At 35.6% G+C, this 16,179-nt stretch overlaps 1 protein-coding gene across 1 annotated transcript in view; it reads left to right on the forward strand.

Annotated features, from left to right (window-relative positions):
* LOC150077261 (telomere repeats-binding bouquet formation protein 1-like) overlaps window positions 1-16,179 on the forward strand; it is a 177,753-nt gene that overhangs the window by 105,936 nt on the left and 55,638 nt on the right. The window contains exons 7-8 of the mRNA XM_090385835.1: window positions 9,870-10,055; window positions 14,841-14,972. Of these exons, the coding sequence (XP_090241961.1) occupies window positions 9,870-10,055; window positions 14,841-14,972 (318 nt within the window). The remainder of the gene's footprint in view (window positions 1-9,869; window positions 10,056-14,840; window positions 14,973-16,179) is intronic.

Below are 16,179 nucleotides of genomic sequence, written 5' to 3' on the forward strand. Positions count from 1 at the left end.
CATACTTCTCCAATTTGTGTTCTGCTGTTGGTGCCACGGCTGTCTTTCTTTCTTTTACAGTCTCTATGTCACTTCTGGTTGAATGTAGCAATTACACTGCAGAAATAGACACAATTAAATTAGCCCTAGAGAAAATCAACACTTTCATCAATGCTAGTAGTGTAATATACACGGATTCCATGAGTGCAGTATCTGCACTGGACAATAAATATTCAGCATTGCATCCCATCATAAAACAAATCCTTTCCTGTTTAAACCATCTATGGAATAAAAATCACCCTGTTAAATTTTGCTGGATCCCAGTTCATTCTGGTATCACAGGTAATGAGAGAGAGGGCAGCCAAACATCCAAACAGTACAATACCATCACATCACCAAGTACCATATATGAATTATTTGAAACATATAAAAAAGTCTGTACATTTCAGTGGTCAGAAATATGGAAGTCACAAATTGCTCCAAATCAAAGAGGAACCAGCATTATGGAATTCCAGCCTCAGATAGAACAGACAGGAAGAAGTTGTACTGTCAAGAGTAAGGATAGGATGTACTCACCTAACCCATATGTTTCTTCTCACCAGGGATAACCCATGTCGGCGCCTCCGTAGCCAGGTGGGAAGGAGCAGCAGTGCGTAGCACACGCTTCTTGATTAGACCGGGGTTCGAGCCCGTCACCACCAAATACGGAGGATGCGGAAAGGTCAGGGAATGACCACCGCATATCCCGGAGCAATATGGCCTTAGTTGCTAATGCTCCTAAAAAGCAAAAAATAACAATAAATAACAATAACATAACCCATGTCGATATATGCATTGTATATCACTGCTTACAGTCAAACATATACTTTTAGAATTGATAATAGAGAGCTATTAAGTGCTCGATAATTCCTATATTCTATTATATTATGAAACAACAGGGATTACCTTTATTTTAGATATAGGAAGCTTCTTTTCCAACCAACTCTCCTGGTCCAATGTGCTAATAATTCTTTGGGAAGGCGATATCAATTTTACAAAACATGTGGGACATCTTCCTCACTGTCAGAACCATAGTGTTTAAATCCCTTGGTCTCAACCTTGAGCACTCAAGACTTTTGACTTCAAACACCATACCTCTGGCAGCAAGGAAACCATTACGTGGATTGACATAAAATTAAATTTGGAGGTCTAAACCGCTTAATAAATATTGACCGATTATTTTCTTCGGTTCAGTAACTTGACATTAGAGTTAAATTTAGGGGTTTAAAAAAGTTTAATGGATATGGGGAGATTATTCTCTACATTCCTTAAGTCGGACTAGAACTTTTCGGGGCGTCATGTTCACAGGAATAGAGCAACTCACAATTAATCCGAAACTTTTGTCTTATGTCGTAGTGTTTGTTCTTCACGCATGCGTATAAGTGACCAATCGTCGGACAATAGGAATGGTCTGCGGATATTGATTGAAGTTTCACGTGGTTTCATCTCTAAGGTTTCCGCAATAAGTAGTTTTTGGTACTTGTGTTGAATATTTATAATTTTTGTTTCATTAAAGCCGAATGAATGTCATTCATTTATTGTGTGGAACGAAAGTTCCGATGCATTTGAATGACCCGCCCGCACCGAAGCAAAAATTATAAATATTCAACACAACTACCACAAACTACTTATTGTGGAAACCTTAGAGATGAAACTTCAATCAATATCCGTAGACCATTCCTATTGTCTGACGATTGGTCACTTATACGCATGCGTGAAGAACAAACACTACAACATAAGACAAAAGTTTCGGATTAATTGTGAGTTGCTCTATTCCTGTGAACATGACGCCCCGAAAAGTTCTAGTCCGACTTAAGGAATGTTAAGAATAATCCCCCCCCCCCCTCCCATATCCATTAAACTTTTTTAGACCCCTAAATTTAACTCTAATGTCAAGTTCTTGACCTTAGAAAATAATCGGTCCATATTTATTAAGCGGTTTAGACCTTCAAAATTTAATTTTATGTCAATCCACGTAATGGTTTCCTTGCTGCCAGAGGTATGGTGTTTGAAGTCAAAAGTCTTGAGCGCTCAAGGTTGAGCCGAGGGGTCTGAACACTACAGTTCTGACAGTGGGGAAGATGTTCCATGTGTTTTGTAAAATTGATATCACCTTCCCAAAGAATTATTAGTGCGTTGGACCAGGAGAGTTGGTTGGAAAAGAAGCTTCCTATATCTAAAATAAAGGTAATCCTGTTGTTTCCTCAGTTTGAATTTATGCCCCCTCAGGTGAGTAATCTGAGCAAGAGGAAGAATCCCATTAGCATTGAGCTTGCTCAATCTATTCAAGGCTTTATACATCTCAATTAGATCACCTCACAGGTGCCTAGTCTCCAGATGCTGTAATTTACTGAATTTAAGCCTTTCTTGGTAACACCAACCCTTCGTTTCACTCACCAATCTCGTTGCCCTCCTATGTACTTGTTCCACCAGTTCTACATCTATCCTAAAATGAGGCCTCCAGACCTGTATACATTCCTCAAGGTGTGGCCTGACCATTGTCTCATACAAGGGGACAATGACCCCCTTATCTCTGCTAGCAAAATTCCTGTATATCATTGACAAGACACCATGAGCTACTCTTGCAGCCTTTTTGCACTGCTCAGAAAACTTCATATCTGACTGCACAATTACCCCCAGGTCCTTTTCATTCTCCACTAACCTGAGTGTAGTACCACCCAGTTGATACGTTACTCTGGGGATACTGTTACCCCTATGCAGTACTTTACATTTGTCAATGTTAAACTTCAGTTGCCACCTCTCAGCCCATCTGCTCAATTTTTCTAGATCCTGTTGCTGTAGCATACTGTCATTAGTGTCATTAACAACCTTGCCAACCTTCGTATCATCTGCAAACTTAGACATTAAGCCTGATATACCATCATCATCAGTATCATTAATAAATATAGAAAATAACAATAGACCCAACATTGAACTCTGGGGAACTCCACTAATAACATTAGTCCACGAAGAGCAGTGTCCATTAATTGCTACTCTGTCTTCTCCCACTCCACCATCCTTTTATCTGTTGTAGCAACTTGCCCTTAATGCCATACTGCTCCAATTTGTACAGTTGTCTCCCATGTACCACGGTATCAAAGCTTTCCTAAAATCCAGGTATTATGATATCAAAATTTTTCTTCACATCATAGTATCCAATCAAATTTGTCAGACAAGACTTCCCCTTAACAAACCCATACTGTGTGTGAACTATAACTGTAGAATAGTAATGAACAGCAGAATAGGATAGAATGATAATATAGGAACTGGCACATTTTGGCCTCAGCTACCCTTGTGCCCTTAAACACCCATACCAATACTCCAATTTGTACAGCAGTCTTCCATGTTCAATAGTATCAAAAATTTGTGTCCAAGTATATGATATCAAAATAATTTTTTGGTTCCAGTTCCTTTGTGATCACATTGTAGTATCCAGTCAAATTGGTCAGACAAGGTTTCCCTTAACAAACCCATGCTGTGTCTGGCTATAGCATTAGCATTAGTAGAGGCATTTGATGCAGAAAGCAAGCTTATGCAAAATCAGCCAAAAAAAAAAAAAAAAAAACCCACTTCACCCCTCTGTTCGTTCAAAATACCTGTCCAGCTGAGCCTTAAACTTATTTAGGCTATCAACCTCCACTACAAGGGATGGAAGTCTGTTCCACCAACCAACCACCCGATGGCTAAAGGCAAATTTCCGCACGTCTATCATACATCTGTCTTTCCTCAATTTGAATTTATGCCCTCTCAGGTGATTATTCTGAGCTAGAGGAAGAATCCCATCAGCATTGAGCATGCTCAAACCATTCAAGGCTTTATACACCTCTATCAGATCACCTCGCTGGTGCCTAGTCTCCAGACACTAATTTGCAAAACTTAAGCCTTTCTTCGTAAGAGCACCCCTTTGTTCCATTCACTAATCTTGTTGCCCTTCTCTGTACTCGTTCCAGCAGCTCTACATCCTTCTTGAAATGAGGCCTCCAGACCTGTATACAGTACTACAGGTGTGGCCTGACCATTGCCTTATACAAGGGAATAATCACCTCCTTATCCCTGCTGGAAAAATTCCTGTATATCATTGACAATACTCCATGAGCTACTCTTGCAGCCCATCTGCACTGCTCAGAGAATTTCATATCTGCCTGCACAACCACCTCCAAGTCCCTTTCATTCTTTACCACTGTCAGTGTAGTACCACAGAGTTGATACGTTGCTCTGGGGTTGCTGTTTCCCATGTGTAGTACTTTACATTTATCAATGTTAAACTTCATTTGCCACCTCTCAGCCATCTGCTCAACCTTTCCAGATCCTGTTGCAGCAGCATAGTGTCAGTAGTGTCCTTGACAACCCTGCCAACCTTTGTATCGTCTGCAAACTTGGACATTAAGCTTGATATACCATCATCAATATCATTTATAAATACAGAAAACAATAATGGACCCAACACTGAGCCCTGAGGGACTCCACTAATAACATTAGTCCACGATGAGCAGTGTCCATTGATTACCACTCTCTGTCTTCTCTCCCCCTCAACCACCCTTTATCCATAGCAGCAATTTGCCTCCAATGTCACACTGCTCCAATTTGTGCAGCAGTCTTCCATGTGCAACAGTATCAAAAGCCTTTCTAAGATCCAAGTATATAATATCAAAGCTATTCCCTGCATCCAGTTCTTTTGTGACTGCATCATAGTATCCAATCAAATTGGTCAGGCAAGACTTCCCTTAACAAAGCCATGCTGTGTCCGAGCTATAACTGAAGTCTTGTCTAAATGATCCTGCAATGCTTCTTTAACCAGTGCCTCCATTAATTTTCCTGGAACAGAAGTTAAGCTCACAGGTCTATAATTACTTGTGTGAGCCTTTGATCCTCCTTTGTGAATTGGGTCACATTTGCACATTTCCAGTCTATGGGTACCTCCCCTGAGTCCAAGGAAGCTCTCATAATTATGGCTAAGGGTTTGCTTACTTACTTTGCTGCCTCCTTTAATATAACTGGATAGATCCCATCCACCCCGGTTGCCTTTCTTGTGTTTATCTTCAACAGTTTCTCCTCCACTTTAGTCCCAGTTATTTCAAGATTCTGTAGCTTACTGCTAGAGTTGAATACACCTCTGGCATTCCCCTCGCTGAATAACTCCTCATGTGTGAATTTCGATGCAAAATATTCATTTAGTTTGTTAGCTACCTGAGCAGGATCATCAACAGTTGACCCATCAATATCAAGTGGACCAATCTGATCCATCCCCTTCCTTCTAGAGTTTACATAAGTAAAGAACTCTTTGCTGTTTTTCTTTGCATCCCTTGCCAAGGATTTCTCGTAATCTGCCTTTGCCTGCCTAACCTCCTTTGTAACTTGGTTGCATATCAACTTGTATCTATCATAGGCTTCTGTGTCATGTGTTAATTTGTAAGTATCCCATGCATTTTTCTTCTCTGCCATATGCCTCATTAGTTCATCTGACATCCATTTTGGCCTAAACCTTGAACAGTATTTCTTAGTTGGTATGTAAAGCCTAGTAGCTTCCAAGATAAGTTCTTTGAATGCTTCCCATTTTGAATTTGCTGTTGGTAACATCATCAGTTGGTCCCACTGTATAGAATTTAAATACTGTCTCAGTCCATCGTAGTCGCCTTTACGGAAGCAATAACCCTTCCCTTTACCCCTAATGGTAGTTACCTCTTTGAGTAAATCCCACTTCAGCACACTGTGATCACTGCCACCTAGTGGTTCATTTATCTGCAGATTCTTAATGCATGAAGAATCACTGCTGATAATCAAATCAAGAGTATTACTCCCTCTAGTTGCCTCCCGAACATGCTGATGTAGAAAACAATCATCCAATAAATCCACAAAAGCCCTGCTAGTGTGTGAGTGACCAGCCCCCAAATTCCAGTCAATATCTGGGAAATTAAAATCTCCCATTATAAGACTCTCTGATTTACTGGCCCACTCTATATATAACTGCAGTCTTGTCTAGATGATCCTGCAATGTTTCATTAACCTGTGTCTGCATTATTTTTTTCCTGAACAGAAGTTAATCTAACTGATCTGTAATTGCTCATTTCACTCTTTGATCCCCTTTGTGAATTGGGGTTACATTTGCACATCCTCGGAGTGTGGGGACCTCCCATGAATCCAAGAATGCTCTCATAATTGTGGTAAGGGTTTGCTTATTTCCTTTGCTGCCTCCTTAGAATACATGCCACAGGCTATACAAAGATGAACTTACGACTCACACCAGAAGTGCCAGCAGGCATTTCCATTTGAATCTCTATGTCCCTGGACTTTGTATTGTAAGTGGCTCTTGTAGCAAGTAAACTTTATGAAGATTATGAAATTTAAGTTTTCAGTATATTATAGAATTTATGTTAACAAAATATCACAGAAATGAAAATGTTGGAAAAACCTAAATCACTAAAGAAGTTAAATTTTAGCTACCAAACAAAATTTATGAAATTTCGCCAAAATATTGATAACAAAGGCTATCTGAATATTAAGCTGTAGCTTTCCAAATATTTTACAAATTTAAAAACTGACAATATACAACATAATTTAAATTAACTGAGTATTACAGAAATTATACTGTTGACAAAACTTCTAGTCTCTATTGAAATTAAATTTAAGTTACCCACCCAATGAAAGTTACAAAATATCCTGCCAAAATATTGATAGCAAGGCTATCGAAATACTAAGCCATAGCTTTCCAAATACTTATCTACGTGACAATATTAGCTACAGTTTAGTATATATGAAAATTAAAAAAACTCCAAATAATTTAAAAACTGACCTGCAATTAAGAGCTTCAGAAATATGCAGCCACACTCTGTAGCTTCATTCGAAAAATGATCCCAAAATTATTTTTATTTTCATCAGCTCTCATTTAAAATGATTACCCTGTACAAGAAAACTGTAATATGAATCAGATGCCTTAAAATATAATAAGGTCTTCACCATGGGCAAATGACTAATAAATACTACATGTAAAAAATTAGGAATAATTCACTTACTATAAGAAGACTGTCACCTGGTCATAGGAGAGAGCCTAACTATACTACCCTGAGGAACATTATCTACAGAAATGAGACAGGGAAAATGACTTGGCATACTGAAACTAGATAACTGTTCTCTTAATGATCACAGTGGTCTTTTAATAAGTTGGTATTTTAATATTATAATTAAGGATGTCACCAATATTACAATTAATGATTGTCAGTTTTTAAGGGAAGTAAAGAGAATAAAATTCATTTGGGGACTAATGATATTAAGCATGTGCACAATCTGATGATTTGTTAAACAAATATAGGACCATGGTGAAGAAATGCCGTGAGTTAGATCAGAATGTCTGTGTGTCTACAATTCTGCGCAGGTACGATAGGAGAGATCATATGCTGAAAGCTTTGTGGATTAACTCAAGACTTGAAGGACTCTGCAAGGCTTTTGGGGAGAAATTTTTATCACCTTGGTCTGCACTTGTAGGTAAATGGAACCTGTTTTGTAGAGACAGAATAAATTTAATCAAAGGTGGTGCAAGGGTTTTTGCCAATATCATTGAGGATACCTTAAAGGTTTAGAGAAACTACTAGTTTGGGGGGACAAGGATAATACAGATACATGTTTATCTAATGATACTGATCAAAGTAACACTTCCATATACCTCAAGAGTTCTTGTTTGTTACCACAACAGATCATATTAGCAAGATGTTCTGAGCGCAGAAACGATTCAAATGAGCAAGTAGCTAATGCCAGGGAAGCAAGCTTAAATAACTTCAAGTGGTGTGTCATGGTTGTTAACTATATAAGAACACTTAAGTCTTAATTGTTTATAGTGTAATGTCAGAAGTGTCGTCGATAAAATTTGTAAATTCAAACTGCTGGAACAAGTAACACTGACATAATAGGGCTTACGGAAACATGATGCCACTTGGAAGTAGGGGATGATGAGTTTTGGTACAGTATGTACAATGTATTTAGAAAGGATAAGGACGTCATAATTCCATTATATAAGGCTATTGTTATACCTCACTTGTAATACTGTGTTCAAGTGTGGAGACCACACCTAAAAAAGACCTCCAGCTTCTTGAAAGGGTCCAAAGACAGGTAACTTGCTTGGTGAGATCGGCAAAAGGGTGCCCATATGGGGAAAGACTTTGAATATGTGGGTTGCACAGCTTGGAAGCTAGGCACTTTACAGGAGACAGACTGAGTGGTAAAAGTAAAATGAATGATAATGAAAATTTCATGGTTATAAATGATTCTAGAACTAGGAGACATAATTTCAAGTTATGGGGGAGAAATATTTAGACTGGATTGCAGGAAGTTTTATTTCATCCATTGAGTTATAAATTACTGGAATAAGTTACCTATATGGGTGGTAGAGGCTGACAGTTTGGGGAAATTCAAATGTCAGCTGGATAGTTACCTATGGGAGGAGGAAAATGCACAGGTTGTCTATTTCCTTTTCTTTTATTATTTATTAATTATTTATTTTATATTTTTTTTATTATTATTTTACTAATTTTTTTCTTTCTTTTGGCTGGTGCAGCATAAGCCTTAGGCTTCCTTGCACTGTATGGCTATTACTAATACTATTATTTTGGTGATTTTACCACAGTTTTATGGATTTATTTTTTGAACTTCTTTTTATTAATAAGTTTTTGATATTAGTTTGATTAAAACTTCACTTTAGGTTTACAATTCTGGATTCCCATGTTTTGATACTATCAAAATTGTGTTGGATTATAATTTATTTAATAGATTTTATCCCATGTGGTATGTTCATTTGCCATCTCCAAGCTTAGATAGTTTTATACTATCTAATTGTTGGAGAGTATTGTGATGATACATCATCCTCTCTCTCTCTCTCTCTCTCTCTCTCTCTCTCTCTCTCTCTCTCTCTCTCTCTCTCTCTCGTGCTTCCATAGCCAGGTGGGAAGGAGCAGCAGTGCATAGCACACGCTTCTTGATTAGACCGGGGTTCGAGCCCGTCACCACCAAATACGGAAAGGTCAGGGAATGACCACCACATATTCACGGAGCAATATGGCCTTAGTTGCTAATGCTCCTAAAAAACCAAATAACAAACATAACAAACTCTCTCTCTCTCTCTCTCTCTCTCTCTCTCTCTCTCTCTCTCTGCTATTGTTCCCACTAGTTCTCATTGGCTGGTCAGTGTTATCTGGTTTCTGGTGTACCTAGTTTTTTTTTTTTCTTGTTCATAATAAAGATCTTAATATATTCTATGGCTTGCAATCCACCTTATACTTTATTTTAGTATTTCAATGAAATCATTTCAGCAAGTTTATCTTATTAAATTTCTGGTCTCTTGATGAAGCAATCTGTGTCATATGTTTGATTTCAAGTTCAAGTAAATTGCCCATATATTACATATTATTTTTGTCTCTATGTTATATGTGTCAATTGGGTACTTAAGGTTTTTGAAATAATGACTAAATTTCAATTTATATCAATTCAAATAAATTTTCAGTTCCAATTAATTTCAATTCTAAAAAATTGATTCCAATTAATTCTTTGATTTCCAATTCTAAATTTTGTTTTCACTTAGAATATTGTTTTCATGTATTGTGTCAACTGGTGATAATTTCTCTTTGTAAGTATATTTTATAGAACCCAAAATCCTGGCCCAAAGATGGAGCTCAATATAGAAATCTGAAATGTAGTCATTTTGATTTAGTTATTGTGACAGTTTGGGTCTGATTGTATCAGTTGATTCTTGCATACTAATAAACTAATTAAATATTTCATGTGGTAAAGTTTAATTAAACATTCTTGCTGTAGTACTCCCATGTAATATTCTTTATAAGTATAATATAAATTTCTGCATATTTCAGAAAATGCTCAGGATTCATTCTCAGAGTATAATGGTCTGTTAATACTAAAGAAATGTCTCAAATCAAAAATTATTTTAGCCATGGACAAACTAGACGGTAAAAATGATGATAATGCACTCAACAAGGAGAATGTTGATACTATTATGGGAATGATTCATGTTATTGACATTGCTGTTTCTGATCATAGTAAGTATTAGTTTATTTTTTCTTGCTCATAATAAAGATCTTAATATATTTTATGGCTTGTAATCCACCTTATATTAGTGTTCAAAAATATGGAGCACTCAGTAAGGCCCCGGGTGCCAAGCAATTATTAGCGTAACCAAACGATTCCATGTGAGCTCTATATTGCATGTGCAAAGCGAATAGTTTTGTTTTGGTTTTAAATACAGTTTTTACATTATTTAGTTGTATTGTATAATTTTTTGCACTACAAGAACTTGGTAGAGTTCCAGAAAGGAAACTCGCCTTTCTGTTTCCTTAATAGTACTAATGAAACTAACTCAGCCACTTGGTTACCCTTGTGGCACTGCTCTTGCCTCCCCATAGCGGGGCCAGTAACCTGGAGAGAAAAGTTCTTTCCAGTGCAAAAAAGTAGCAAAATGATCTCCCGTACAGGACTACTCATGAGATAGAAGATGCTAACTCATACAGAGCCAAAAGACAAAAAACTGACACTATTAAGAGAAGAGCTCCAATGCATATTGTATTGCACTGTACTCAAGAACAGTCTCTAGGTAGTGTCTGACCCTTTAAAATACAGAAACATGTAGAAAATCTAATAGGATCACAAAAAACAAGCCAGTGTGTTAGATCTGGCGACCTGCTCGTTGAGGTCTCAGACAAACAGCAATCACAACGGCTCCAAAAACTAACATCCTTTGAGGGTTATCCATCACTGTTTCTCCTCATGCTACTCTAAATACCTCCAGGGGTGTGATAGCTGAATAGGACCTCATAAATCTCTCAGAAGAAGAGTTGAAAAATGAATTAAAAGACCAAAGAATTGTGCATGTAAAGCACATATATACCAAATGAGACAATGCTCTAGTTCCAACTCGGAACATAATACTAACGTTTGATAGCCTCAAACCTTCAACATCCGTCAAAGCAGGGTATCTCAATTGCCAAATAAAATTGTATATCCCCAATCCAACATGCTGTTTTTAATGCCAAAAATTTGGGCATTCCCAAAATGTATGCAGAGGTTTAGCCACTTGTGCTAACTGTGGTTTATGCGAGCACATTCACTCGGACTGTAAAGCAGAGCAGCACAAATGCTCAAATTGTAATGGCCCACATACTTCCTACTCCAGAGATTGTCCCCGTTGGAAAAAGAATACTCAAACAGAACATTTCCCCCAAATAAATCAATGTTAGCCTGGGCTCGGTTAATTTTGGAAGCCCTTATTTAGTAAATCATCTAAGACAAAAGAGACTGTTAACATGCCAATTACTGTTCCACATACTACATATATGGTATATATATATATGGGTTCCACATATATGGGTAATGAGTTTGTGGTCATTCCCCGTGGGTCAGAGGGACTGCTCCTCCAATATCTCAATTCTTTGTCCTCCTATATCTCTTTTACTGTGGAGTTAGGTGGACCGTGCTCTTCCATATCCAGATGTCCTAGTTCAGCCTGTGGGTTCCCATGCTGAGCTAAGCCTCGGTATGCAGAAAACCAATATTCCAAGGGGCGTAATGACTCTTTGGAGCAATATGGCCTTAGTTGCTAATGCTCCTAAAAACCAAATAACAAACAAGCGTAATGACTCAGCCTCTTATATATTATATAAAAGAGGTAGGGTTGTTACCTCTTTTATATATATGAGTTTGGGTCATCACGCCCCCCTAGTTTTCTGGAGTATTCTTTAAAACTTTTCTCTTTGCTTTATATCGTTATGCTTTCTACGCTTCATTTTTCCGTCCATTGGGCTATTAGTGTAACACAAGAGCAATATGGACACTCTTACTTTCCTTTCTTCTATGCTATCTTCATCTCATTTGATCCATTATTTTTCCTCTCCATCACCACACGTTATTTCCTTTCCCAATACCATTTGAATTTTAATTCTAATAAACATCGATTATAATTAGCAAAAATAGGAGGAACATTATCCACAGGCTATAAAAGTAAAGATATATTAAGCACATATTTACCCTTTATTACCTAATCAATTAAAAAATTAAATGATACATACACGTGATAATCGGAATAATTAATACGTACTGTAATATGTATATATTAACTTGTTGACATTTCTGTTCACTGACATTTGTGGGTGGGGGTTAAAATTTAAAATAGTAAAAAGATAAGCAATCAATAACAGAGAACACAGCAGACACAAATTGCAAGTAACACGATATGCACTAGTGAGAACGGAGTAACAAGTTAGAAGCTTTAAAAACAGGAATGAAGAGAAGATTCTGAAAATTAATTTTTTTTATTTGATTGAAGATTTCATGGAAGTACAAACACATTTCACCATAATAACCCACAGAATTCAATAAGATCGAGTTTACTATCTGTTTATGATAAATTGCACTAACAGAAAAGCCCAATAAACAGGTGACTGCTAATTGTTTTATGGTTGTGACCTCCAGAAATCCGACCGAACCACAAGGTATGGTCGGAGACAATTGTAGGCTAATCTCCAGTGCTGCGGTCTCCTGCCCCAATTAAGCGGCATGTTGTCCCAATTAAGCGAAATAAACCCTGGCTATTTTCTCAATTGGGTTCTGTTCTTTAAGATTTGTCCCAAATAAACGGCTGCCCCGATTAACCATGGCTCAAATAACTGGAATCCACTGTATTTATTTTAATTTTATCTTATTTCTTATTTAATTACCTTGATTTTATTGTGAACAATGTATTGGGACTACCCTACCTATTTTAATGGAAGAGTTACTCTTTTTACCCTCCTGTTTAGAAAAAAAAAATTTTTTTTTCATGCACTCTATTTAGAGTTTTCTTTTAATATTTTTCTTCCATAACTGTATGTATGCATACAAATGCAGTTTATTGATACATGATCAGGTGTATTATGTATCAATTATTTTATAGCATGCATCAATATTTCAAATATCTTAACTTTTATTATTCTATCCCTTATATTTATGTTTTTATAATATCAAATTATTTTTTTCCACCTTCTATTTGATGCTTGCTATTTCTTTGCAATTAATCATTTTTCCATTATAGCTTCTTCCTTTTTAATTGGCTTTTAAAAATCAGCCTTAAATTTCTTAAAATTAGATGTATCATTTGGATTTTTTCACATTCTTTCCCTCTCATCTGCCTTTAATACTTCTCTTTCTTTCTGTCCTTTTCCTACTAGATTTTGGCACCTTGTGCTCTTTACACTTCCATCTGTTAGCTCTTTTTCTCTTGCTTTACTTCAACCTTAACTACATATAGCAGAACGTAACTTCTGCTATAATGTTTATTTTAGTAACGCGGATTTTCTCCAAAACGAGTGCTATATTAGGGAACAATGTGAGTATAATGCGATTTTCGTGTTGGCTCACGTGCGATTTCATCTGCGAGTAACACCAGGTGAATGCAAAACCCAGCACCAAGCTGAAAGTAGCAAGCTGTGCAGCAAAAAAAAAAATAAATGAAAAAAAAAAATAAAATAATAACAAGCTTAAAAAAATCAAAATGTGTGAGAGCTATATTTCCCATTTACTGTAGCTGTATTGGTCAGAGACAGTTGTAATTTGCTGTATTCGCAAGATAACGTGATATTGTAGGCCGACTGATGTTTTCAGGAGCTCACATTTTTCGGTTCGAACAGAAATTTCATGAGGTGGGGATGATAGCATGAGCAGAAGAGCACATTTCTGGAGGTCATTATCATAAAACAATAATAACAATTTGCAGTTCCTGGTTTAGTGGGCTTTTCTGTTAGTGCAATTATAAATGGGTAGTAAACGCAATCTTATTGTATTTGCGATAATACTGATAGCTGGAATTCTGTGGGTTTTTGCATTACCAATCATATAAAAAAACTTAAATTTTCAGACTATTCCCTTCATTCCTATTTTTTAAGCTTCATAAACTTGTTACTCCTTATTTCACTTGTGCAGTTTGTGCATGCCGAGTTTGTCGTTATTGATTATCTTTTTTTACTGTTTTACATTTTACAATCCAAAAAAAAAAAAAAAAAATGTCAGTGAACAGAAATATCAATTAATATTTATGTATTGCAGTGCTGTATTTACTAGAAATTTAAGATGTTTAAACCTGTGTTAGCAATTTTATTGGGTTTCTAACTTTTTTTAGTGTTTTACTTACTAGTCTGAAAAAAAAATTTTTTTTTTTCAGTGCTCTGCCCCTATCCCTATTTTCCCCATAAGCCCTGTTGTTTTTAATGCATGAAATACCATAACATAGAGATTTTTAGGAACACATGTACCGCGTTATGGCAGAACTGATTGTATATACTTTTGTATCCTTGGCTGCTGCGTAGTGCACTTAGGTGCAATTGGCATATAACTTCTGTAGCATTATTAGCCTATATCTCCATACGTGTTATGTTTACTCATTTTATCCAAACTAAATATAAAGAATTTTTTATATTATATATTAATATAAGCACATGCTCTTTGAGTGGTCTGGCGTTCAAGCCCGTGACTGCTAAATACGATTAATGTTTGTATTAATTGATTTATTGTAAACTCCATTGACCTGGTGGTAATGCTGGAGTATAAATAAGAACACCTTAATGTTATAAAGATTATAAAGAATTTTAAGTTGAGTTTTTTATTTTTTTATTTGAACATAAAGCAAAATTTGTAATAATTTTTTTTATTAATTGCAATGTTAAATAACTTTTTTAGAAAATATAATGAAAAATTTTTTTAAAAATAAAATGTATTGGATAAAATGTTCCTTATTGTAATTTTGAGGGAAGTATAATAAAATTTGGTATTCTAAATTGTTGGTCTTTTTTATCTTTCAGGAAAGAATGCTGAGATAGTGGGAAGAATAGGAATAATATCACTTCTTTTAAATATGTTACATTTGAATATCTGTGACTTGCAACTGCAGATTAAAATAGTCCTTACACTGGGTCACTCTGTGGATTCTTATGGTGTGTATATTTTTTTTCATTCCTAAAAAATTTGTACCGGGTTTCCCAAAAGTAACTGCACAATAAATTTCGTTGGTATTTTGTATGTGTCTGCTTGATAATGTGATTTGTATTTTCCACATGGCCATGCATTTTAAATCTTTGAATGTTAACAGAGGTAATTTTCAACATGTTATAAACAAGTGTTTTAAACTTGTTTAAAACACTTGTTAAGCATAACATATTTTAATTTTTTCTTTGAAATCAAGAAAAATTAAAATATGTTTCACCATCATTTCTGAGGCACTCTGTTTAACAGAAAACAGAACTTCACCTTATGGTACAGTAATGATTATTTGAAAGAAATGCTAAACTATTGTTTATGTACAGAATGTTGAGAAAAATACAATTCAGTTAAAATTGAATTTTGTGATACTGATGCAGCTGACTTGAGGAAAGTTTAAATCTAATGAAATATTTACAGCACATAAACCATTTGACACAGTGTTCAGTGTGTTTTAACCGGTATTCTTCGAAATTCAGTTGTTCCACAAAATTCTTTACCACTTATTATCTGTCTGCATTTTGATATTTCAATGTAGTTTAAAGTAAAACAAAAATGTAATCAATATCCTGTACTAACAAATTCTTATCATATATTAATTTATGCTATTTTGTTTTTAGTCATGAAGACAAAGGAATTTTGTACTGAAAGTGAATGAATAAAAGTTTATATAGATTTGGTGTTCAACCAGTATGGAATGTGATATATTTGGTGTTCTACCAATTTCTTGCCATTCAAAAGAGTTCTGTTTTACCATAAAGACTGATGAACATTGATTTAGCATCTAATGCTATATGTAGTTATAGTTGGTGAAAACGATCCATTCTTCCAATCAGAATTTCTTGACTGCTGCTGATTACAACTGATGAAATTTTTTGCTTCAGTTTGTCATTCCTAAATGAATTATTTTTGTGGATATCTTAACCTTTTGGTATTTTTGTTAAATCATATACAAAACATTTCCAAACTGTATCACGTATTCACTCTATTCAGTAAATACTTATCAAATTTTTAATTGAAAAATCAGCAAAAATTTTCATTCAAAAGGTACTGTGAGTGACTCCTAAGCAAATAAAATGGTCTTTTTATGTAATATTAAGTTAAGAAATGTAATGAAAGTGTATAAATTTTGTTATTTAATGTTAGTTGTAATTTCTTAATTAA

Source organism: Mastigoproctus giganteus, chromosome 12 (assembly GCF_048544385.1).
Source record: "Mastigoproctus giganteus isolate SK-2022 chromosome 12, ASM4854438v1, whole genome shotgun sequence".
NCBI classification, from domain to species: Eukaryota; Metazoa; Arthropoda; class Arachnida; order Uropygi; family Thelyphonidae; genus Mastigoproctus; species Mastigoproctus giganteus.